This window comes from Tenrec ecaudatus, chromosome 3, assembly GCF_050624435.1.
Source record: "Tenrec ecaudatus isolate mTenEca1 chromosome 3, mTenEca1.hap1, whole genome shotgun sequence".
Classification (NCBI taxonomy): domain Eukaryota; kingdom Metazoa; phylum Chordata; class Mammalia; order Afrosoricida; family Tenrecidae; genus Tenrec; species Tenrec ecaudatus.
The window spans coordinates 5,022,675-5,050,002 of record NC_134532.1 but is presented as its reverse complement, the minus strand read 5'-3'; the positions used below and the strand labels follow the sequence as shown (position 1 = coordinate 5,050,002).

The following is a 27,328-nucleotide window of genomic DNA, read 5'->3' as shown; positions in this document are numbered from 1 at the left end:
TATTACTGGGCCTCAGCTTTTATTTTCAAAGGTACAGGTTGTTAGTCTTCTGAATCTATGAAAATGATGTTATAAAAAAACAAAGCTCTGTCATGGTTTCTTACTTAAGAAATGACATTTCCTATCTGGAAAACAACTCTTTGCTATGAAAGTATGCTTCAAGAGCTTATAGAAAACTCTTTTGAGGCCTAACTTCTCACAAAGTTCACTAAAACCCATGAAGTTGAACTAGGGGTTCATTCATACATTAAGACCACTATCAGTATTGGAATTAATTATTCCTTCTCCTCCCTCCAGTAAGCAGATTTTTGGGAAGAGAGGTTTGCATTTAAGAGTACCGATGTAACAGTTCTATGAATTTTCACATCTTACCAATGGCAAGTTAATAATTTTCTTCTAGATATGATCTAATTCTTCACTCTTTAGTTTTTAGGGATTTTGAAAAATGGAGTATTTTTAAGATAATAGGCTGTACTCATTTCTTACCACACTACCGCCTGCCCCCAGAAAATCTTTTCCAGCCAGAGTGGGGAAAAAATCCTGTCCTTTTCCTGCTTTCTAATTGTATTTGCCACAGTATCAAATGAAGTACGCCAACGTGAGACCTCATGAGGTCATCAACCCCCTCCCTGAGACCTGACGGTCATCAACCCCTCTGCGTCTTTGTGCAAACCATTAAGTCAATTGCTAACCAGTCGTTAAAGCCACCCCCTATTAGAAGGAACCCACAGCTGCTTTATTGGTGAGCGCTTGCACTATTACTTCACACGGGAATTCTATCCCTATCTAAGTGAACGCTTACTTTCCTGGTCTGTTTTCTTTCTCCTTTGCGTTAACTCTTTCCTCCCTTTTTATAACAACTTCTAAGCCTTCCTTATCTTCTCGGAAGACAAATGTTTCTCTGTAGAAGACCCAACCAAGGTGAGTAGCATCCCTGGGAGCCCTGAGACATGGGTGGAAGGGGCTGTGCCACCGCTCAAGTCACAGTATGTCTGTGGGGCTGAGGTGTCCCCCCAGGCGATGCAAAGACTCCATGAAGCTGACCTTTCTCTGTCTGTTAGCAAACAGGCCACTAGAGGGCGAGCAGGAGTTACAATTAAATGAAAAGTTCATTTGAATGAACATAATTGGGTGCTTTTTTTTTTCTTCTCTTCCCTCGCCAGGAATTTAAAATGGAAGTTTATGTTTTAAACTATTAAGAAAAGTATATGGTTTAAAACTGAGTTATCAGTAGCCAGTTTATAAGTAACTGTTTTGCTTTTCAATCAGTAGCTTTCAAAGGAGCTTTCACAGCTGCGCTGAAATACTTGAGCCGAGGAAGACTCTTGACCATGAAATATGTTCTACTTACCGTCCATGCCTCAGCCTTTAAAAGCTCTTTGAGTTAGAGTCAGGGACTGCATTCTCCCTGGAGCCACGCACGGGGCCAGCTGTGTAAGTGAGGTTGCTTTTGAGTTTCTTCTTTTCAGTAATGTGAAAAAATGGAGCTAAATGTCAATTTAGTTTCTTTCAGTTTACTTTGCTGGAAAGAAAAAGGCATTTTTTTAAAAGCCGGCTTGATATGCCTGTGTTTGAGTAAATGTAACTGCTTACACGATGTATGGGGGTTTATGGCTTTATGTTTTACTAAATCTGAATGAAAGATAAATGGGACATATCTGAAGAAAAATTGCACCATGAGCTAAGAAAATAATATTCTAAATTCGGATGCTAACACTTGGTACTTGTGCTCAATTAATTAATGCACGAGTTTAAAAGTGAATTAAGAGACAGCTTTTGCTTTTTTAAAAATTATCTATTGCTTTACTTGTAAGTCATTTTTGAATTTAAAAAGGAAAAGGCCGGGCATTGTTAAACTTTAACAATCTTTCTCTGGAACCTAATTATATGACGAGCTATGAGTTAGAAAATATTCTTGAGTTGTGTGGTTTCTTTTCACTCTTTAGAACTTAATATGAAACTATTCATCTAACTTGTGTCGTTGTCCTCACTTGATTTTTACAAAAGCATTTTGTGGTGATATTTATGAAAGGAAACGGTTACTTTATTTCTCATTACTCTTGGAAAAATTACTGTCTGAGACTGTGAGTCAGTCAACTCTCTTGACATTCATTCCCAGGAAGAAACTGCACGTCTCCCGGGGAGGCTGATTACATTTTCAAAGATCTATTGTGCCAAGTGCCAGAAACATGGCCAACTCGGTGACCGACCCTTTACTCCCACAGTGATCCCCTGGAGACCACTTCGACCCCGGAGCGGACAGGTCCGCCCAAGTCAGGAAAGCATGCATCACGTCAGCCGGAGTCAATGCAGCCTTTGAACGCTGTTCAACATGTGGATGCCGTGGAGCAATGAGCTGCCCAGACAAGCCCCGACAACTCAGAAACTGGTTCATCTGCTCGCTGTGCATCCCACGGTTGTGTCAATTCTGGAGCAGTCGGCGCCCCAGGACCCGGAGGAACCTCCTGCTGGGCACTGCCTGCGCCATCTACCTGGGCTTCCTGGTCAGCCAGGTGGGGCGCGCCTCTCCCCGGTACAGAGGGACACCAGCGAAGGGGCAGCACTGGAGCCCCGATGCCCTCGAGGCACCTTTCCCAGAGGTACCTCTGGATGGTACCCTGACCTCTCCTGAATCCCTTGGCAACGGCACCCCCCTGCAGCCCAACGTGGTGTACATTACCCTCCGCGCAAAGCGCAGCAAGCCCTCCAATATCCGAGGCACAGTGAAGCCAAAGCTCAGGAGGAAATCTGCCATCGCACCTCCCGCCCCTGGGCAGGACCTTCTATCGCGACCATCCCTCCAGCCTCAAGAAGCTGCCATGACACCAGGCGCTAAAGAGCCTGGGTACCCCCAGGGAAGAAGCCTGGACACACTTGGGGTGCAGCCCTGGAGATTGGATCTGGGTAGGGGAGCAGGGCATGCGGAGTTTCAGGCCCCTTGGACCAGGGAGGACAGCATCAGGATCTACAGCGAGCGCGCCCCCGCGTGGCTGAGCAAAGACGACATCCGTGCGATGCGCCTGCTAGTCAGCAGCCCCGTGGCAGGCCTGCAGCCCGCGTCCCCTGGGCACGGGGCACATCTGCTGCTGCTGCTGGGGAGGGGCACATCGGGCTCGGGGTCCCACTGCGGCTCCAGTGCCTGTGCTCTGCTCAAGTCGCCCTTGGACATGAGTGAGGTGTTCGCCTTCCACCTGGATCGGATCCTAGGGCTCAACAGGACCCTGCCATCAGTGGGCAGGAAACCAGCGTTCATCCAAGGTAACAGATTTCACACGCTTTGTTACTTGCCGCTGTCAGAGGTTCGGGTTGGTTTTCTCTCTTTTTTCCAGCAATCTTCTTAACACATCTTCTCCACCCACGTTTCACATTTGGGCAGCAGCAGTTTGTATTTCCATACACTTGGCATTCATTATGTTCCCAGCTCTGGGAGGACATGAGCGTTCCAGAGAAGCGCTGCACTCAACTCACCAGGCAAGAGTAAGCCCACACTGTAATCTTTGTTCTCTGGGGCCCTCACTGCACTCCCCAGCGGCTTAGTAAATCTAAGTAAATCCAGTGGCAAGTTACACGAATAGGAGAGGAAGCAAAAATGGAGGGTAAGAACTTGCTGACAAGCAGGCATATTCTGAGATAGGTTTTCTGTGGGAGGAAATAGAATTTCATTCGCTGGGAGTTTTGAAAAGTAAGGGGGAAATGTGTTATCTTTTCTCAACAGATGGGATCTTTTAAATATGTCCAGAGCCAGTCCATATGAAATCTGTTCAGCTCTTCAGTTTTACAATGTTTATTGTTGTTGTGAGTTGCCAGTTGCTGTCTAGTCTATTCTAAGTCAGAGTAATCCCAGAGTGATAATAAACTTAAAGAATACTCCCTTACTTCCTGGCTACATAAAATTTCATAATTTCACTGAGGTTCTCATGGCACCAAGGTGGGAGTTGATTACAACTCTTTTCAGCAAATGAGAACCAACTATATTTCCAACGGAACTCCCAGGAAATTCAAGCAATTAGAATGATTTGGCATTCCTTACTTATCCTGCTTGGATCTAGGTGTCTTGGATCCAAAGGTAATTTTTGATGACTCAAGTCCAGAAAGGAGTAAGAAGGCCTCTTTTTTCATCCTTTGTAAACCGTGTGTGTGTGTGTGTGTGTGTGTGTGTGTGTGACAGAGAGAGAGAGAGAGAGAGAGAGAGAGAGAGAGAGAGAGAGAGAGAATTGGGGAAGTTAAACAGAACACATCTGGCTCTGATAAGCTGGGTTGTCTAAAGAAACAGAATCAGTGATCCTCATATATATGATAGAACTTCATATCAAAGAGTAATTTTTTATCAAGAAGGCACCACTGTCTAGTCCAACTCAAGTCTTTAGGTTCAATGCTCACCGGAGTCCTCCTCAGATTCATTTAGCTGCAGGCCCAAAACACAGAAAAAGGTGAAGGGAGAGGCAGGGAGATCACAGGACAGTGGGTGCGGAGTTTTGTGGATCCAAGGTTGGTGGGAGCGTGGCAGGGCCACCCCTGGAGGCAGAAAAAAATCCAAACCAGAAGGAAGGTAAAGGACAAGAGAGAGAAATTCCCAGTCTCTTTCTTATAAAAAGGCCATACTTGCAAGGAGGCATCATCAGGCTGTGGCCTTATTAATAGGTTGATCTCCATCCAGAACTCCACATAGGTACTATCAAGTTGACATAGAATTTAACTATCACAGCTGGTAAAAAACAAAGCAGCCATGTACATATGTAAATATATTTACATATGATGATGGGGAAATAGATCCATGTGCATATATTTATTGGTTTAGTATTAAGGTAGCAGATGGACTTTGGGCCTCTACTCAAGTACTCCCTCAATGCAAGAACACTTTGTTCCATTAAACTGGCATTCCATGATGCTCACCTTCCCGACACAATCGTTGAGGACAAAGTGATTACATACGTAAATGTGGTGAAGAAAGCTGATGGTGCCCAGCTATCAAAAGATATAGTGTCTGGAGTCTTAAAGGCTTGAAGATAAATAAGCGGCCAACTAGCTGAGAGGCAACAAAGCTCATATGGAAGAAGCATGGCAGCCTGTGTGATCATGAAGTGTCGATGGGATCAGGTATCAGGCAACATAGAACAAAAATCATATCATTGAATGTGGGGGAGTGTGGAGTGGAGATCCAATGCCCACCTGTTGGCTACTAGCCCCTTAAAGAAGGGTGGCGGGGAAGAGACGAGCCAGTCAGGGTGCGGTATAGCAACAATGACACATACAACTTTCCTCTAGTTCTTTAATGCTTCCTCCCCCCCAGTATTATGATCCCAATTCTACCTTACAGATCAGGCTAGACCAGATGTACACTGGTATAGATAAGAACTGGAAACACAGATAAGAACTGGAATCTAGGACAGATAAACACCTCAGGACCAATAATGAGAGTAGCCATACCAGGAGGGGAAGGGAAAGGTGGGGTAGAAATGGGGAATTGATCACAACGATCTACATATAACCGCCTCCCTGGGGGATGGACAACAGAACTGTGGGTGAAGGGAGATGTCAGTGTAAGACGTGACAAAATAATAATAATTTATAAATTATCCAGGGTTTGTGAGAGAGGGAAGCGGGGAAGGAGAGGGGGTGGTGGGGAATGGGCTGATACCAAGGGCTCAAATAGAAAGAAAATGCTTTGAGAATGATGATGTCAACAAATGCACAAATGTACTTGACACAATGGATGTATGTATGGATTGTGATAAGAGTTGTACATGCCCCCAATAAAATGATTAAAAACAAGACAAACAAAAAGAACACCAAAAAACTAAACAAAACTAATTTTAATTGAGCCCTTACTCTTTCCTACATAGAGTTTATGTAGGACTTCTATTGTTCTCAATTCAATTCTCTGATGTAGGTGTTATGTCTAGACTGGGTTCTCTAGAGACCAACCCAGTGACGTTAGATAGACAGACAGATAGATGATAGATAAATAGTGTTCTTTCAGAGAAATGGCTCACACAATTGTAGAAGCATAGCGGGGATGGCTTCTGACTGACACAGTAGCAGGGGCTGGTAAACGAAAACTCAGCAGCATTTTGGTAAATGGCAAGCTCCCGGCTTACAGGGCTGCAGAAGCTGAGGAATCCCCAAGTGTACATGTCAGATTTGGGACTCCTGACTGACATCCCTCGAACTAGAGGTCAGAGGATGATGTCAGATGCAGCATTTAGAGAAGGTGAGCTTTGGGACAACACCAATGTATAATGGATTCAGGTAACACCCCAAAGAAATTCCTTTTTACACTGATTTCCTATTCACATTGGATCACAAAATGGAAGCTGATTATATACCAAACCACTGAGAATCTTAACCGAGCCAAGTTGACACATAACATTAACTATCATAAGTCAACGTCTTATCAACTTGGCACCTATACACATCTTAAATCATACATCATCTCTAAAGTTATGCTGTGCATAACACGATACAACTAACATCCACACCACAGAAAGCACACTAGCTCTGTTTATATAAGTAACAGAATAAGGGAGGGAAGATGACTGAGACACTGCCATGTATAAACTTTTATATTTGTACAAATACACACACAAGGGATACAATTACAGCCTTGCTTCTGAAGTTGCCCATGTGGCTATAGCTCATGTTTATGTTGCGTTTTAATCATCCATTTCATCTGCCCTTAGCTCTCAGCAAGCACCTTAGCCGGTCAGTTCTTTGCCTAGTTGGTGACCAAAACCCTCATTCCTACAGAGTCTGGGCCATTAGGACTCATGTCAGCACTGGATTGCTGTACTGTCCCGTGGTCTTTGATAGGGCGTGAAGTACTAAGAAATGTCCTCAGAACTCTCCTGCATTCCAGATACGCTCTTTGCTTCTGCTGCTTATGTGCTCTGGAATTCCCATTCTTTGAAAGGTTATAGACAACCTCAACCACCACTTGGCATTATTATGTCCTTTTAGTAGAAAATATGTAATCGGCCACAACGTTCACAGCTAAAAAATTGCCGCATTCAGTTTCAAAAGCAAGCCTAGAAAACTTCAGAACACAAACCCCGAAGCACTGGGTTGAGGTGTCAAGATTAGTTATCATCTTACCTGAACCACTGGAGCAAAAAGATGTGTGGACGGACATAGGTACGGTAGTTAAATGCTGAAGCTTTCTTGGACGAAGTAGCTTTCTTGTCGGAGCACGATGCTGTCTGGTTTCATGTCATAAAATCTCCAGAAAAGTGAAGGCGAATCCTTGAACGTGGCCTGCAGCTCAGAACCCGCATGTGCTTTTTGAGCTTCTTTGCGAAGCTCCTAGATGCGGAATGGGATAATCATGCAGTGGCCGGGTCCCAGGGCTCTGTCCCTGGACTGACTGCTTTTGAATTTATCCCCTGTTGCAACTTGGAAATGTTAGTGTCTCTCTCTTTACCTCGCTTTGGCCCGCTGTAAAATGATGATACACTATTGACCATTATTAAATATTGGCTATTGCGATGATCACACTGAACATGAGGTGGCAAGGTCACTGAGTTACTAAGTGAAAATCTCCAGTGCCTGCAATTGTGATGGTGGAGTGTAAATCCCTGGAAAGACTCCTAGAAATGATTTTGGTACAGTTCCTTCTTCCACAGGATCCAGTCCTAGTTCACTCACATAGCTTCCTCAGCTGAGCTAGATTTAAAAGCCAATGCTTCTGGCTGCCATTTTCAGTATCCTTATGAGAAATATAAATAATTTATTTCTCTCTATTTTGATAGTTCAGATGAGACATTTGTAAAGAGTCTTAAGTTGTCAGTATCTTTTACCATCCATTTGCGTCTGGTGCTTTTCTGAACTTTTTTTTTCTGCCTGATTCCCACAGAAGTATGTGTTCTCCTATGACCACCTTAAGCTCTCCTTTCGGTCTAAGCATAACTGTACTGGAGTCTCCTTGCCTAGCCAAGAGGTGGTGGGGTGTTTTGTTTTTTGGCTGCTGATAACAATTTTATTTTTTAAATCATTTTATTAGGGCTCATACAATTCTTATCACAATCTATACATACATCAATGGTGTAAAGCACGTTTCATTGCCCTCATCATTCTCAAAACATTTACTCTCCACCTAAGCCCCTGGCATCAGCGCCTCATTTTTCCCCTACCTCCCCCTCCCTCATGTACCCCAGATAATTTATAAATTATTATTTTGTCATATCTTGCACTGTCCAACGTCTCTCTTCACCCATTTCTCTGTTGTCCATTCCCCAGGGAGGAGGTTATATGTAGATCCTTGTAATCCGTTCCCCCTTTCCAGCCTACCCTCCCTCTATCCTCCCAGTATCGCCACTCACACCACTGGTCCTGAAGGGATCATCCGCCCAGGATTCCCTGTGTTTCCAGTTGTTTTTATCTCATTATCTCACGCCGATATCTGTGTCTGGCTCATCACTTTATTTTATAAGTACTTGTTTCATCACCGGTCCCTTCAACCGTTCAAATCTATGAGGAGTGGATGCTGCCTATCTAATTTAACGATGCATTTCTGAATGCTGCTACTGAGTACATGGCGCATTGTAGGCACTCACAGGATATTTTTGAATGAATGTAGAAATGCATTCTTGGCCTGCTGCACTACCTCTAAATAGTATGTTCATTTCTGCCTCCTGCTTCCAGGATTCACAACAAGTATTATTGCTTTCTGTCCTAAGTCCATGTTGGGATTTCTGTGGGATTTTAAAAGTGCTATTGTAATGGTAATGAAAAATGTTCTTGTCAGCCACATTATAATGCAAATGATAAGGTTTACGAGGCTTGTTTCTATGAGGACCATCAATATTGTCTTTTGGTATCACAATATAGGATAATTTGATAAAAGATATTCTAAGCAGGATTTAGTTCGGTATTTCTCTGATAATCTGGTTTATCTAGGAATAAGTTTTGAACCCTATAATTTGGAGAGTGGGTGACCTATAAACTCTTTTTCCTAAATATTGTTTTAGCTTTTTGGCTTTCGATGAATGTTTATGAAGATACATTCAAGTTGAATACTAAGAACATAGCTAGTCTTTAGTGAGTTGAATGTAGACATTTAGATTGTCTCAGTTCATTGTTCCAAACATCTTATACAATGGGAATGCTTATGTCAATTAACATAGGAAGGAAAGTCGATAAATCTTATACAATGGGAATGCTTATGTCAATTAACATAGGAAGGAAAGTCGATAAGCTCTCTCAAGGTCACCTGCATTATGGGTCTGTGAAGGATTCAAGTCCATCCTTTCTAACAGCCAGGCCTTTCCTCATTTCATCAAGCCCCTTTGCTCACCAAGTCCTTTAAGGTGCATTGCTGTGTGTAATCATACGACTGACTGAACCCTAGTAGTGTATGTAGTTATGTGAAACTATGCCTAATGAAGACATGCTAAACACACTGATGTTTTAACCCAGGTCCAGGCTGTAGCATCCTTGCTTTGCTCAAGAAAACAGTAACTATAAGGGTTATTGACTATGACTACAGACCAGCCACTGCTGTAAAAGCCATACTTGCATGACTTCATGAATTTGTCACCAAACTGTACTGAGGTGGGGGATTCTATTTTATAACTGTGGAAAGAGGCGTCCAGAGGAATGAACTACTTTGCCCAAGGCCATACAAATGCCTATATATGGAAAGGAAGAGTCCCAAGCGACATGCAAAAGAGAACCTAGTCCTACGATTCGAATCCTGTGACTTCCCTCAGTCGATCATTAACGAGTCCTGCTGATCCAGCCTAAAGATGAACGTTGGCAAAGATAAAGTTGGTCTTCAGTGTTTTGCACTTTGGTGGAAACTGATGTGGATAATGCACTCAGCACAGAGCTGCTAACTCAAGTTAGACTGGGACAATTCTAGGTGATCAATTCTAGGTGGCTGGGTCAGCAGTTGGCATGGATCAGTATTAGATCAATGGGACAAAAATGGGACTGTCTCTTCCCGTAAAGAGTTACTCTTTAGGAAACCCAATGGGCAGTTCTATTCTGTCTTATAGGACTACTATGAGTCAGAATCAACTCAATGGCGGTGGGTTAGGATCTTTATTAATATCAATATATATGTTAAAAATGAGTAGACATACTGACTTTATAATGTATCCCTGACAATTTTCTCAAAAGAGTTGATCCAAGATATTCTTTTTAAAAATGAGAAGGGTGTGTGTACTTTGAAAATGGCAAGGATGTACTTGGGGGCTGGGAGTACCAACGGTATCCCATACTACACTATCAAGCAATTATCATAAGAGCAATTTCTAATTCTATGCAAAAGAGAATGAAACATTCATGTCAAAGGAACATAAAAAAATCAAGCTTTGCAGCATGAAACTTCTTTAATTGCTAGAAGAATTCTATGAAGAATCTAGTGCTTTGGGTCACATAGTGCCTATTTTAAATTTGGCATTGTTTCTAGTGTATGTCTTATGAATTATTATTATTTTAAATATTAGAATCATACACTAAACCCTCATCAGGTTGCTTTGGTTAACACAGAGATCTTCAAGTGAAACTCTGATTATAGAGGAGTGACAAAAATGTACAAATTTTAACATGGTGGATGGCCTCTGATTCTATCCTCATGCCAACATTTCTATTCAAATTATTCTTTGACAATTTAAAGTTGATTATATGTTCACTTAAGCAAACATATATTATTTAGTATTGCTATATCAAATTAAATCCAACTACTTTTCTCAAGTCAATATTCAACCAGATTTTTCTTGTTTAATTTAATTTATTTTTTAAAAGATTTTTCTTGGTTTATTTATTTATTTTAATCATTTTATTAGGGGTTCATACAACTCATCACAATACATACATACATCAATTGTGTAAAGCACATTTGTGAATTCATTGCCCTCATCATTCTCAACACAGTTTCTCTCCACTTATGCCCCTGGCATCAGCTCCTCATTTTTCCCTTCCCTCCCCATTCCCCTCTCCCTCATGAACCCTTGATAATGTATAAATTATTATTTTGTCATATTTTGCACTGTCCAACATCTCCCTTCACCCATTCTTTTGTTGTCAGTCCCCCAGGGAGGAGGTTATATACCTATTACAAGGATTTTTCTTGTTTTGTAAAGAAAAATCATATGCATGCAAACATGACTAAACATCTTTCTGTGTTTGGGGCCAAACTATTATCTTGCTAAGAGTGTCAGGCCATTACAGAGGTCCTTAGCCCCTTGGTGGTATTAAAATATTGAAATACTTTTTTAAAATATGCTTAAAGGAAAATGATAAAGCATTTAAGGTATTTTAAAATAGCTATCTGGGGAAAAACAGATTATGTCTATGTAAAAGCTGAGAACATGGGAGAAGACTATCCAGCACCCATGTGTGATCTTCAATTTAGTAGCAGCATCGTAAATCTCCTCTAGACACTTACACAGTAATGTGAATGGAGCCCAGGGGACCTGGGTTTGGAAGCATTTAAGCGCTGTGCTCTTTTTCATGTCCAGCATGGAAGATGCATTATGTTTGCTTTATTTTTAGGAGGCTGCTTTATTGCCACAGAGCTGTTATACTGAATTAAGGCAGCCTGGTTCCAGGAATTCTGTATGTCGTTTGCTTAGATGACAAGCTGCAGGCACCTCCATAAACTTCCATTTAAATTCATTGTAGATCCCAAGGTGTTCAATATGGTCTCTTCATATTATAAGGCAAGAGAAATATACCTTGTGTGTTTTGCTCTGTTTTCAGTTCCAAACCAGCAGCACTGTGAGCTGCTGCGAGATGGTGTGGTTGCCACAGGAGGTGGAGTCAGCTTTGACATCCACGTGGTTTTGAGCTCTCAAGGAAGGATAGAATCATTTTGCTGGAAACTTTGAGGGTAAAATAGATGCCCTCAGAACTTGGGAGCATGATGGATTCCAAATCCTAGAATCCTTTGACATAACTGATAACTTTCTTAACATATTCAGTTGGGAGTAAAATTGTTGTTGTTAGTGGATAAATACCAGCACATGGTGACCTTATTTTCAACAGACCAAGATGTTTATTGGTCCTGTGCCTTCTTCTTGATCTTTGGTATATTTGAACCCATCGTTGTGTTAAAAAATCTTAGGGCTTTAATATTTTTACACTGACCCTCTTCTTTGCCAAACGAACAGTTGGTCTTATAATATTTGGTCTTTCTGAATGACATTCCCAAAATGAGCAAGACAAAATCTTGTCATTCTTACGTCTAATGATCATTTGCCTGTGTTTTTCTAAGATAGATTTGTTTGATCTTTCAAACTTTCATAGTGTTTTATATTCTCTGCCAACGCTTACATTTGAATGCACCAGTTATTTTGTCTTCTCTCTCAACTAACCACCTTTCACATGCATTTGAGGTGATTGAAGAGACCCTGGCTTGTGTCAGATTCACCTTGGTCTCAAAGGGACATCTTTGCTTTTGAAAAGTTTAAAGAGATATTTTTGCAGCAAATTTGCCCAACACAAGGCATTCTCTGATTTGTTGGCTTGTATTTCCAAGGACATTGATTGATCATAAAAGGTGAATGGAGCCATTGACAATGGTAAATGTTCTTTCATTTATCGTGAGGTTTTTATTGGTCCAATAGAGGACATCAATCATGTTTTATTCTCAGATATCTGGATTGAAAACCTATTGTGTTCTTTACCAGAGAAAATGAAAGGATATTCATTTAGCAAGCAAATTGAGCTAATCAATTTAAAATTTTCACCCAGCAGTGAACTAAAGTTTCCTGCACATTTACTCAAAGCTAAGCTCCACTTCTGTGTCTTCTTGTTTGCCCTCTACATTCCTTCACAGACAAAGTGGGCAACTGTCCTTTCTAGGCCTCTGGAATTTGCTCCTGGATCCCATGTTCGGGGGAGAATAAAAGAGTGGTTGTTACAAAATCATCTTATAAAAGAGGCATAAGCTTCAACTTCAATCTCCCTATCCTGTACGGTGTTGCATTGATCTTTTATCCTTTTGATAAATATGCACTTAACACCTGCTCTGTGTCGGTCATTGCAGCCCTATCAATGAACAAAAAGGACAAGAGTGCCGGCCCTCTGGAAGCTGACACTAGGGGGCTTTGTGAGAGTTCTGTAGTTGCTACTGGTTTCAAGTTTCACCCAGTATCTCCTGGACCTCGAGACTATGGCTTCTCCATTGGAAAGGAATCTATTGCTGTCCCAGAGTTAGTTTAAGGGTCACAAACTTGTGCTAGAACCTGACAACCCTTTCTATATAAGCGAATGGGTAAATATTGCAGCTTCAATCTAATTATAATCAGTCCAAGTCAGTTCAGCTGCATTTGACTTTCAGGTGCCGTACCGTATCCCGGGACATGGAGAAATCCTAACCCCATTTACTCTAATAGCCTGGTGGTTAAAACACAAATTGCACTAGGGGGGTGGGGGGAGGAATAAAAAGAGGAGCTGATACCAAGGGCTCAAGTGGAAAAAAAATGTTTTGGAAAAGATGATGGCAACTTATGTACAAATGTGCTTGATACAATGGATGTATGGATTGTTATAAGAGCTGTACGAGCCCCCAATAAAATGATTTATTGAAATTTTAAAAAACCCAAACCGTAAACTGATGATATAAACTCCATGGGTTTGAAGCCTGGTTTGGCCACTTGCTTTGTGACTTGGGCAAATTACTGGGTTTCATTGCACCCTGTCTCCTGATGAATATAATACAGACAAGGATGCTTGCCTTTACAGTAACAATTCTAAGGATGATAATAGTAGGACTTACCTCACAGAGTTGTTGTAGGATTTAAATGAATTGCTGCATATGAAAATTGTGTAACACCTAGCCAATAGTAATATTCAATAAATATTTATTTTAATCCAGCTTTGAAGTCATGGCAGTATAGTAGATTATGCTTTGAGCTTCTAACTGCAGGCCAGCACTTTGAATCCCCTAGCATCTCTGCAGGAAAAAGATGAGGCTCTTTGCTCCCATAAACACTTACGTCTCAGACAGCTTAGGGAAGAGCTCTATGTGTCAGCAATGGGTCAACTAATGTTTCATATTCAGGTTCTCACTAAACTCTACAATAACCCATGATTTAGATGTTCATCTCAAAATATTCTGCGAGGAAACCGGTTGATGTAGAGACAGAGAAGTTTGTCAGGAGTCCCCCAAAATACTCTTTGCCCACTTGAATTCAGATCGGGATTTCAAGGACTCCATAGCTGAATTCTTCATGATTGTGCTGTACTGCCTTTTATTAGCTTTTTAGCCTAGATCAGCCTTCTGTGACTGTGGCCGGGACATCTGGGTTGCAACCTGCTTTTACCACTGTCTCCTTATCTGATTCCTCAATATAGCCATACGGCTTCAACTTGTCCCTTTCTCATATCAACCATCTGTGCCCGGCTGAAGAGAAGCCGTGCTTTTGCTTATTCCAGAAAATGTAGAAGTGGATCACAGAGCACAAGCTAGGTACACCAAGGGCACAGAAACATCAGCCCATTACCAAATGGTAGCTCAAGTTTCTCTCTCCTCCTCCTCCATCCATCCATTTAATAGTGAGACTACTGACATCACCACCTACCACAATGTCTCACTGCTTAAGCTTTTATTATGGGTTCGTTGATGGAGCCTTAGGACTTAGGGTTATAAGATGAAAAATGAGGAATTCTGGACCACCTCTGGGAGGCAATTCATTTAGTCATCCTTCAAAATTGTTGAGTGCTTACTTTAATCTAGACACTGTATTAGGAGTTTTGGATGCAAGGATGACCAAAAAGGAATGTGTTCTCACCGAGTCTGACTGTGGAGGGAAGGAGACAGATAGATAATCAAACCCATCCAACAAGATGGTGTGATAGGCCTAGAGAGGGAGGATCTAGCCAGTAACGGGTGTCTGGAGGACTGTGTTGCTGTCTTCTTGGTAGTTGTCATTGAGTTTTCCCCTCACAAAATAAAATGCTCGGTAGGTTTTTGGTGATCCAGCGGGTTTCACTGACTGATTCTTTTAAGGTAGATTGCTAGACCTTGCTTCCGATTCTATCCAGATATTCCGATTCAGTAGTCCAGATGTTCTTCTGAAATCTGTTTGACATCAAAGCAAAACACAAGTTCTACTGAAGGAGAGGTTGTGGTTGCTCCAAAGGTCCATGAGCCAGGTATTAAACCCGTGTCTCTAATACAGGAAGTGAAAATTCTCCCACAGAAGCTCCACTGCTCCTTGTAGAAGTGTGTGTGGGATGGTAAGTAACCCTTTTAGAAGACATAATGGCAGAGCTTCCTCTTATTATTGTATGTGTACTTGCGATATGGGGTGGCTGTTAAAGGAATAGAGAGAAAAGCTGTATAAAAATGTGTGAAGGCAGACTGTGTTCTGGAAACAGCCAGTAATTTCCCAAAAATGAGGGGTTAAGCTTTGTTGGGAGTGGTGGGGTGAGATTGAAGTGAAATAAAGTGGAGTGGTGGGTACTGTGCTTTATGTCATGCAAGAAACCTGGATTTTATCTTGCAGATGATCTGGGAACATGGAAGGGATTTTAACAGGTGAATGATGTCATGAGATTGACATTTTAGACAGGTATCTGTGCTCAGGAATTCATGGCTCCTTTCTCTGTGCTGATAAGCATCTGCCTAGGAGACTAATGATCAGACCCTCACTCCCAGTGTGTGATTGTTTGTGGAGCCTGGCACAGTGACGGCAGCATTACTACCCACTGCAGTCACGTCTGATTCCTGTTTTCCTAAGTGGAATATTAAAGGAGGAAAAATCTGGGATTTTTCCATTCTTATAGGGGAAGTCCAGGGCTGACCTAGAAAGCAGAAGTTCCTGCCTGTGAATCAAAGGTTCAGAACAAAGACAGACACATTGTTTGTCAAGTATAACTGACAGATTATTTAAGCAGTTGGTGATGGAGAAAGCCACAGACATCCTTCTCTTCCACCAGCTTCACATTCTTCACCCTCTTGAAGGAACACGGGAGTTATTTCAATTCAGTCCAGCTTAGAGAAAGCAAACAATGAACTAAAAAGGTTAAATGAATTCTTAAATTTCTCTTTTGTCTGACCACATGCAGTCTGAAACTCCTCAAAATCAATTCCTAGACCTAGAACCTCATTGGCCTTAGAAGCTTGATATGATTTATATACAATCTTGCCGACTTGGCCCCCTTTTTAAGAAAAATAATAAACTCATGCATAGGTTTGAATCTTTTAATATTTGGCAGTGCTGTATTTTCAGTATTTTATGATCACATAACTCTGCCAGAGAGACTTTGCAGGAATTTGTTAAGAATCTTAGGAGCGAGGAAATCAGTGACTCAGGGAAAATGGCAAGGCCCAAATCCTTAGGAGTCAGCAATGCAGTCAGGGATAGAATCAGCTGCCTGTGACGCTCTTTGCCATCAGGCACCACTTGACCTCATCTCTCACTCTCAGCACCCTTTCAGCACATGTTCTTCTTCTTTTTAACCGTGACACTTCACTTTGTAGGGCCTGGAATTTGCCCGTCAAATTTGCCCGTCAAACCTGGAGTTTGCTCAGGTTTCCATCACACGTCTCACTCTGAATTCTTTCTTTCAGAAGCTCAATGATCAAATCGGTCTAGATAGGGATGGGGATGTAAACACTTGTTGAATGAATAAGGATTTCTTGTTTGCTAAGTGCCCTCAAGTCCAACGCAGAGCAACTCTCTGTACAGCACAATGAAACACTGCGCAGTCCTGCTCCATCCGTACAGTCATTCTCATGTTTGAGCCCACTGCTGCCATCACTGTGCCAATCCATCCAGTTTAGGACTTTCCTGTTTCAGTGCCCCTCCACTTTACCAAACACGATGCTCTTTTCCAGGCCCTGATCCCTCATGACAACATGTCCAAATAGTGTGACACAAATGAGCCTCTAGGGAACATTCCAGCTGTACTTCTAAGATAAATCTACTTGTTCTTTTGATAGACCATGGTATTTTCAATACCCTTCGCCAGTGTCATAGTTCAAGTGCACCGATTCTTCAGTCTTCTATATTCAATGTCCAACTTTCATATGCATACAAAGCAATTGGATCTGGCATTCTTTAATCCTCAAAGTAACATCCTTGCTTTTCAGCACTTTAAAGAGGTCTTGGGCAACAGATTTACTTAATGCAATATGCCGTTTGATCTTGACTGCTGCTTCCCTGAGCATTGATTGTGGATCTCAGCAGGACAAATACTTTGACAACTTCAATCTTTTCTTCATTTATCACGAAGTTACCTGGTAGCCTAGTTGTGAGGATTTTTTTTTTTTTTTTTGAGGAGAGTGTTTATTAAGCCCTAAACAGGAGAAGGAAAATCCCCAAACATGAGTTCCCTATTCCAAGAGTTCCAAAACAGAATAAGGCATCCTTTACTCTGGAGCAAGTTTCCTCAACCCTCCAGAGATCCTGCCCGGTTTTCTTTTTTTAAAAAACATTTTATTAGGAGCTCATACAACTCTTTCCACAATCCATACATCAATTGTATAAAGCACATCTGTACATTCTTTGCCCTAATCATTTTCTTTTTTTTTTTTACATTTTATTAGGGCTCATACAACTCTTATCACGATCCATACATATACATACATCAATTGTATAAAGCACATCCATACATTCTTTTCCCTAATCATTTTCAAAGCATTTGCTCTCCACTTAAGCCCTTTGCATCAGGTCCTCTTTTTTTTCCCCTCCCTCCCTGCTCCCCCCTCCTTCATGAGCCCTTGGTAATTTATACATCGTTATTTTGTCATATCTTGCCCTATCTGGAGTCTCCCTTCCCCCCCTTCTCTGCCGTCCATCTCCCAGGGAGGAGGTCACATGTGGATACTTGTAATCAGCTCCCCCTTTCCAACCCACTCACCCTCCTCTCTCCCAGCATCGCCCCTCACACCCCTGGTCCTGAAGGTATCATCCATCCTGGATTCCCTGTGCCTCCAGCTCCCATATGCACCAGTGTACAACCTCTGCCCTATCCAGTCCTACAAGGTAGAATTCGGATGATGGTAGTTGGGGGGAGGAAGCATCCAGGATCTGGGGGAAAGCTGTGTTCTTCATCGGTACTACCTCGCACCCTGACTGACCCATCTCCTCTCCTAAACCCCTCTATGAGGGGATCTCCAGTGGCTGACAAATGGGCCTTGGGTCTCCACTCTGCACTTCCCCCTTCATTCACTATGGTATATATATATACTTTTCTTTGTCAGTGGTTTGTTTTTGTTGTCTGGTTGTATACTGTTGCTTTGTTTTCCTCTGTCTTGTTTTCGTGCATGTTAGTGTCTCCACAGGTCTGTCTGAATAGGACAGGCTGGATGAACTATCTGGAGGAAAAACAATGGGACCGAGAGTTCCGGATTTTGTTTTTCTTTGCAATGCTAGTTGCAGTGACTGGATTTCCTCGTACCCAGATAGATGTTTTCTTGACACAGATAGTGTTGTACTTCAAGGCTGCTATTGAAATGTTCTTTTTGATGATGCATGAAGCTCCATTCTTCTAGATGGTGTCATTCCTGGCATACTCAGTGATCTGGTTGTATGATTCGAAATGGTCCACACCAGCCTACTCACGGATGTATAGACTATTGAATATCATCTGTTTCATTTCATGTTTGATAACATTAAGGTTTCCTGGATTTATACTGTGTACCTTCCAAGTTCCAACTAGTAGTTGATGTTTGTAGCTGTTTCTATTGAATTTGAGTTGGGCCACATCAGCAAATGAGGGCCTTGAAGGCATTATCTTGCAGGCTTTGCTCTACAGGATTCTGACCGACTTGAGTTTGAGAAGGCAGTTCTTCTTCAATCATATTTGGAATGCCTTTGGCCCTCAGTGCTCATCTTCTGGCATGGTTTCTGACCATGCTCTGCTTTTCTTCATTAGGTTTTCGGTAAATGGCAAACATTCCCATGCTCTGCAGAGGGTTGTCAGTGGCGAATTCCCAGGAGCCCTGCTGTAGTGGTTATGCGTTGGGCTCCTAATTGCAAGGTCCTGCCACTCTGTGGGAGAAAGAGGGGATTTCCTACCCCCATAAAGTGTTCCCGTCTTGGAAACTCACAGAGGGCATTTCTGCCTCGTCCTACAGGATCACTATAAGTTGGAATTAACTTAATATCAGTGAGTTTGTTTTTGGAATTCCTTTGAATTGGACAATCCTATTGCTTCTTCCTACTCCATTTTTAACCCGGAAGCTTAACTGAAACCAGTTCACTTTGGGTGACGCTGATGGTATTTGAAATACCAACACCATCTCTTTCAGCCTCAGTAACACATAAGCCACGACAGTACGATAAGCTGACAGACAAATGGTAGAAAAATGAAGGAACTTTTCTTAATCACATTCATGTCACCAATCACACAATGTATGGAACCAAGAAAGACAACATATGGAACCAAGAAAGAGAGCTTATCCGCTTTTTAAAATTCTCATTTTTAATGTCCTAAATTCCACTATCAACAGTGTAGAAAAATAGGGCTGGTGGTACTTAAGGGGTCATTAAGAAATAGATAGCAACTGGAAACACAGGGAATCCAGGACAGATGATCCCCTTCAGGGCTATGCCTGGAGGGTGGAGGGAAGGTGGGGTGGAAAGGGGAAACTGATTATAAGAATTTATGTATAGTCTTCTCCATGAGGGATGGACAGCAGAGAAGAGGGCAGGGAGAGACATCGGACAGTGTATCATATGACAAAATAATAATTTATGAATTCTGAAGGGTTCATGAGGGAGGGGGGAGGGAGGGAGAAAAATAAGGAGCCGATATCAAGGGCTCAAGTAGAGGCAAATGCTTTGAGAATGATGATGGCAACAAATGTACAAATGTGCTTGACACATGGATGGATGGATGGATGGATTGTGGTAAGAGTTGTATGAGCCCCCAATAAAATTATTTAAAAAATAAAAAGAAATAGATAGCTACAATCTCACCAGAGCCGCCAGCAATGTGAGCGTTTTCCTCTGTGAGTTAGAGGTGCATCAGCAGGGCTTCTCTGCAATGGACTGACTGCTGAGAGTTGCCAGGGAGCCTAACACACTTTACCTTCTGTGATTGAGATATGTCCCGGATTTGGAGTGTCATTTGTTTGAAAGTGAATTGTGTATAGTTGTCGTTAATGAAGTTTCTCTGTGCTAGAGTTCTGCTTCCCCTTTTTGTGATATTCACAAGAAATCTTAGATTTTGGCCCTTTTGAGACAAACTCAAACTCAGTCATTGACTCGATTGCTACTCAGCGTAACACTCCAGAACAGAGTAGCAGTGCACTGGGATTCCCAAGACTTCAAATCTTTACAAGAACCGACTGGAGGTTCAACCCACTGTTTGATTAGCAGCTCAATGCATAGTCAACTACGTGACAAAACTACGTGTATTTTATAGTTAAAAATGTATTTTCTTGTTTACATTCAGTGAGAAGTGCAGACAGACAGTCATAACTCCATTCAACCTACTTAGCATTCACACCAAAATGAGGCAGGCAATGGGTAAATTGAAGGGCATTGAGTAAATCTAGGCAAAGGGGATTGTGAAGAGTTGAAGTAGTTAGTTTATTGTGCCAACCTGTCCGATAAACACACGTGGGATTAATTGAATGGTGGAGAGATGAATGGCTCAATGAGCCTCGCCTTTCTTGTCTCTTGCTCTTTGATCATCAGACCAGTGTGCAGCTGCCTTGCTTGTTCTGTGTCTCTATTTGCAAGCTATAAAACCTGTGGAACACCTAACCCGTGGACTGTGTTTACTGGCCAGGTTGGCACAACAAACTAACTACCTTAAGAGTGTGCATTCTGAAGTGAATTTTCCTGTTCACCTTTTCAAGAGAATGTTGTTTAAAGGATGACATCAGGGTCGAGCCTGATCTCCTCCAGCTATCCAATCTCCACATTAGCACTGCTCAAGGTAGATTTCTACAGCCTCAGGTCAGACCTGCCCTACCGACCAATTTCGACACCAACTGCTCCTCCCCACAGCACTCTTCATATTTTAGCTATTCAATGTTTTGCAATGGCCACCCAGAATTCACAGACAACATTCAGATTATGGGGTTTACTAAGGAAGATAACAGGTTACAAATACTCAGGATATCATTATAGTATTGGTCCGGCAGGACTGCCTTTTTCATCTTGGCCTCCAAGCAAGCTTCTCTGGTCTTTGGCTTCTCGGCTTCTGCTCTGCTTGTGCCGTGTTATGGAAATGCTACACTTTTAGAAGCCTTAGCCCAAAGGTACGCAGCTCCTCAACAAGCCATTGTCCTGCCCAAAGACAGGCGACTTTATTAGTTCTGTGGGTTAGGAAATCCAATGCTCTCTCTCAGGCTCTGAGTTTTGGTTCTAAAGCTGCTGTTCCTTTGCTATCCTTTAGTGTCAAAGCTGTCTCCTAGACCAATGATGTGCAATGCACAGATATCTTGAAGTCCAAAGGACCTGGCTCTTCTCTCTTGGTAGTAATGCAATTCCCTTCCTACTTCTGAGATGGTTTATTTTATACCCAGATATCACAATTACCTCTGCTAACAATCACTCACAAATGAATCATATCAGTATCTTCCCCCATCTTCTCTCACCCAAAGCTATCAAGAAAATGTGGTTTGGTGGGAGTTAAAGAGTCTACGACTCAAAGAGCCACACTAAATAATGTAGACTTTGGGGGAAAAGTTTTTCAGTCATGTCCAATTCTTTATGAACTTTAATTCACCCGAACACCGACATCTTTCTGAAAGCCTGACTTCTAGCCACTCCAACATTTTCTTTTTTACTGTTAAGATTTCACCAGAGAACACAATACTGCATCATTTTTCACAAAGCTGAACACAAAGAGATGAATGCTTTTCCTCTCTGAAACACTTCACGGTAAACGGCTTTAACCAGTTTCCTGTTTTTAGAGGTTATTTTCCTGTCGTCCCTTCAGATCCATCAAAGTTTGTTTAATCCTTTTAAAAGCCATAGTTTTATAAAAGTGGAATTCTGCTCACAGTGTTATTTAGGCCTCGGAGACCCTGGCGCTCGACTGGCCGCTATGACCTTGGGCAAGGACTCTATGCACTGGAGTAACAAGGAGGGACCAGTCTCCCACAACTCAGTCTGAGCATCGATGCTCTTCTCTTCCCTACTCTCTGATCAGCCACTTGTCATGGGGTGCACTGATTTCTGCCAGAGCAGGACACAGCGTGCTTATGTCATAGTCAACATTCAAAATACTTTGTAAAGGAAGTATGGAGAGATGTGGAGAGAAATACAGGATGTTTCTTTAAAAACAAGTAGCTCACTTTGGCCATTGGAAGGAAAATTCAAAACAAAAAAGAAGGCAATGAATTGGGTAGAAAAATATAGCAGTCAAAAAATAGTCATCTAAAATACAGAATGGTAAATGAGATACAACATAAGCACAGGCTGATGGACTCCAAGCCATTTAATTATATACTGCTTATGATTGCTTTGTGCAACAGATAAGCAGTTGTAGGATCAAGACTGTATAGTACACACCAACCCTAAAGTATTTACTCTTCTGCCAGAGGACCAGGACATCGTTTGTTCTGTAGTGTCTGGGGTTGCTATGAGTCAGAATTGACTTAACAGCCCCTAATGTCCCTCTTGGTAAATATTAGACTGCTGACTATGAGGTCAGTGGTTCAAACTCACCAACTGCTCTATGGGCGAAACATGAGATATCAGCTCCCACAACGATTTATAGTCTCAGAGATGCCTATGGAGACTTCTTTTTGAGTTAGAATTGACTCAATGGCAGTAGATTTTTTGGCTAACAGCAGCTAGAACAACCTTTGGCAATGTTTGCTGGCCAGTTGGTCAAATGTATTCTTGTTGCTGTTAGGTACTGGGAGGTTGGCTCTGACTTGCAGTAGTCTTAAATACAATAGAATAAGGTGTTGCCTGTTGTGTGTCAGCCTCATACTTGTTGCTGTGTTTGAACCCACTGCTGCAGCCACTACCTCAATCCAGCTCCCTGGGTCTTTCTCTGTTCAATGACCCCTATCAAACATGAGGTCCTTCTCCAGGACCAGTCTCTCCTGATGTCCAATGGACAAAATACAAGAGAGGAAATCTGGCCGTCCTCCATTACAAGGAGCATTTTGGCTAAACTACTTATAGTTGTTACTATATCATAATTAAAGAACAATCATAATTTTGAGAGGAGTTTTTATAACATTTAGTTGTATGTGCATAAAATACACATATTTGTATCAACCTGTGTATATAAGAAGACCTCAATAGTTTTTCTTTGTACAAAACTTGCTTTTTTTACTCTTAATGGGAATGCACAGGAAATGAAAGCAAAAAAGTTGAATTTATTGATTTATTTTTTGCATGTATGTCATAGAACACATAATACAAGCCAGTTGAAGATTTCTGAGTTGTGTGATTGTTTCCTAGGGCATGCATATGTGTAAGAGGCCAGGTTAGAAATTTTATATGCGTGAACACAATGAATGTTAACAAAATCCTTTTTGGAAAATACATCACCATTTTCCAAAAGAGGAAAGCAAGGGTTAGAAAGCTTCCATAACATGTCTAATATTGCAATGCAAATAAATAATGTGGCCAGAATTCAAAAGGTTGATTTAATTCCATAGTTTAAGCTTTAATCTCAAGCTGTGTTTCTTAATCTTCCTTAAAATTTTTCATGTTCGGGTGAGAAAGGAAGTATTAGGAAATACTGGAACTGAACATGTAGAACAAAGAACCAATTACTAGGATATGAAATTTAAACTGATTTGTGATTATCTGGGTTATATACATTTTTATATTTTTCAATTTCTTAACATGAGTGTCACTATTTTTAATTATTTTGTAAATAAGCCATAAAAGATAAAGGAAGACATTTAATAGTTTGTTATGTTATAATTACATACATAAATCATTTCTTTCCTTTGTCAGACTGTATACATTTCTAAGGAAGTGGTGCTCTCCTTCTGATCCTTGTGTTTATGGGCATCACTGAAGTTCAGGGTTAGGTTGCAAATCCCTTTGAATACTTCCTATCCCTGAGAATGTGAGTTTTATCTGTGTATAGCTAAAAAAAAAACCCCAGCCCATTGCCATCAGCTCCAGGGTGCCCTTGAACTGCTGACCTAGCAAGTAGTCCAACGCTTACCTGACATAGCCGCTAGACCTTCTCTATCTGTGTATAGCTTTAGTCAAAAGGCACTCAGAGAGCTTCTTGATAATTATATTTGGAAATCTGAAATACACCTGTCTTTAAAAGCCGTTTCAGGTAAATTCATTTTATAATATCAAAAAACACTTTTGGGAAAAATAAAAACATTATATCCTAAACACTTTGGGATAAATCATTCTAAAATGTCTCCATCACATAATAGATTGCTTTTACTTGGAGTATATCATGATTATTTAAATTGGCAGACTAGTTAGAGTGCATAAGTTTAAAATGTATTTATTTCATATTTAAAATGATCATTAGCTTACAGTGGCCCCAAACATTGTAGCAAAATAAAAGGAAATAGAAAGGACAGAAATAATGTTAACAAATAATATCTTTAGTTAGTATTTAGTTAAGTATTAATTAATGGTGGTGGCATATTTTCCACATGCTAAAGGATTTTCTACAGGCCTTGGCCTGAGTTGCAAGACTATAGAGAGACTCACCCCACAAACAAACAAACAAACAAACAAACCACTGTCATCAAGTCAATTCCAACTTGTAAGAAAACTCTGGTGCAGGCGATCCAAATAAATCAAATGTTCCTGACGTGATCCATGTCACGCTACATCAAAGTCAAGAATGGCCACAGGAGTTGACTATTTCCTGCATTACAGACCAGCGATGAGCACACTGCCCACAGGCCAGCAAGAAAGGTGGTGGGATAACGCAACAAGAACTGAGTGAAGCTCTAGACTGAGAGCATCTGAGGATGTTCGAAAACTCCCTTAGACATTCTTGAGATTTTTTGCCTATTATTAGTCATAGTTTCAGAGTCTCTCATTGTCCAGGTCTGTAAAAAGGGGGGAGCGGGGTTCTCCAGAGCTTGTTGATGTCATTGTCTCCCCCACCTCCCCGCCTCCTTCTGATTTTTAACAAGTTATAAACCACGCTGCTAGTCATCATCTCTGTGCCTTTATTTATGTGTGATGGGATGAATGTGAAGCATGCGGCGTTGCTCGCGTGCACTGATCGCGACCTTGAATGCTTAGGATGACTTCACTTGCACTTAACATTCTTTTCAGTTTTTTTTTTTTTTGGTCTGTTATAACCATGCCCACCCTGTCTCTGTTGATTCAGTGTTGGCACCTGCCCTCTACCACCACGGAGACCATTGTGGGCAAATGTTGGAGTTCGGAGTTCGCTTAGGGCAGTGCCCTGGTACACATAAAATGGCAATTACAGGAGTCTTTATTTTTAAAAAACATTTTATTAGGGACTCATACAACTCTTACCACAATCCATACATACATCAATTGTATAAAGCACATCTGTACATTCTTTGCCCTCATCGTTTTCAAACCATTTGCTCTCCACTTAAGCCCTTTGCATCAGGTCCTCTTTTTTTCCCCTCCCTCCCTGCTCCCCCTCCCTCATGAGCCCTTGATAATTTATAAATTATTATTTTGTCAGATCTTGCCCTGTCCAACATTAGATCCTTTCTTACCCTGTCTCACAGAGACATTGAAAGAAGAGTCTGTGCTTGGGGGTCCCATATCCAGAAACTCAGACCGGTCTAATATTACATTTCTTGCACCAGTATCCCACACCCTTAGTAACCATTCCCAGGCATATTCCCCAGGCTTCTGCTTGTACGTATTTGAAAACTCAAGCAGATCTTAGTGAGTATAGCTCGCTTCTTCTTGGGTAATCATCTCAACTTCACCTTTAGGAACCTCTTTTCACAGTTTTATCAAAGAAAATTTGCCCATACATTGTGATAAATGAGGCAGTAACAATTCGAGTGACTTAAAAAAAAATCTCTGCACATACAGCTGAAGAAATGACATTGCTTAAGTACATCGTGTGAGGTTAAATGTGTATAATTGATCCATTACTGAGCATGCCGTTGAACTCGCAGATTTTCTATCAGAAAAGGAAAAAAATTCTCCTGTGTTTTTTATTTTCGTCTTTAGCAATTACAGTAAGTGGTGGGAGGTATGCGATTTCACTTTTAAAATTCACAACTTCTAAAAATTCTTTTTCATCCTGACATTATAATGTAGACTTGTGAACTCAGACAGTTGTTATTACAAATACTGAGCAATTCTCCTCAGTCACTGAAAGACAATTATAAAGGTCTGGATTCTTTCCTTTTTTGTGGTGACTACTTTTAGATGTGAGATAAAACCACATTAAGCAGAGGCCATTGTTATCGATGGTTAGTCTGTTCCTGCCTCATCTAGAAAGTATCCTGCTTTTCTCGGTTTTTTTTTTAGGAAGAATTTTTTATTTCACTGTCTAACAATAAGTTTCCATGTTCTAAGTATTCTATGGGAAAGCATCAATAAAATATAAACATAAAATTAAAACCCCAGAAGACAGAGGGATCATAAAATGTCATCTAATCAAATTCCCACTCTCAATAGATGAAAAACTGAAGGTAAGAAAAAGTCAATAACCTACCCAAATATGTTAAAATTGTGTTTTTTCCCCTATGATTCCTTAGATGGCCGCCCTTGTCCTGTTGTTCTCTGGGACTCATCTTTATCTGAAACAAATCAGGAGATCCACTCCTCTGTGGAACTCACCTGGGGCATGTATCAGCAATCGCTGAAGCAGAAATGTTGGCAGAATGGCCGAGTCCCCAAGCCTGAATGGGGTTGTACTGAAATACATCACCATGAATGGTCCAAGATGGCACTGTTCGATTTTTTGTTACAGGTAAGCGCTGTGAATCAAGCAAATAGTTATGTACGTAAGACTGACATTGAGTTAGATAACTCTCACACTAAGAAATTGTTACTACCTTGAGTTTTTATGAAGAGTTCAAACTTTATGATGCTGTAATTTTACGTACGTATAATGCCCCTAAGCTCTTTTATTAATTTCTGGAGAAGTAACGTACTACTCATATTGCCGTGGTTGTGGCTGGGCAGTCTTACTTCACTGGAGAAGGCGAAGTCCCTGCCCCAGCTCTCACAGCTACTAAAGGCTGGAACTAGGATTCCCTGAGATCAGATGGTGAGGAAACGAGTGAGGAAGAACACTGAATGTTTGACAGTCCGATGGAAGATAATGGGGTTCTCTTTACTCTGCAGGCCTTTCATTTCCAATGCCTTTCTACTTTGACTGAATGGCAGCGAGCTTGGTTCTTGGTTTTGCATTATGAATAAGAAAACATTTGAAATTATATCCTCAATCTTTTCATAATGCAAAACCTAAGACCAAACTTGCCACCATTCAGTCAATGTTGACTCACAGTGACCTC

General features: G+C 41.3%; 1 protein-coding gene across 1 annotated transcript in view; it reads left to right on the top strand.

Moving 5' to 3' along the window:
- Positions 1-1,240: 1,240 nt before the first annotated feature.
- GASK1B (golgi associated kinase 1B) overlaps positions 1,241-27,328 on the top strand; it is a 60,107-nt gene continuing 34,019 nt past the window's right edge. The window contains exons 1-3 of the mRNA XM_075543637.1: positions 1,241-1,434; positions 2,120-3,258; positions 26,567-26,781. Of these exons, the coding sequence (XP_075399752.1) occupies positions 2,352-3,258; positions 26,567-26,781 (1,122 nt within the window). The 5' untranslated portion in view covers positions 1,241-1,434; positions 2,120-2,351. The remainder of the gene's footprint in view (positions 1,435-2,119; positions 3,259-26,566; positions 26,782-27,328) is intronic.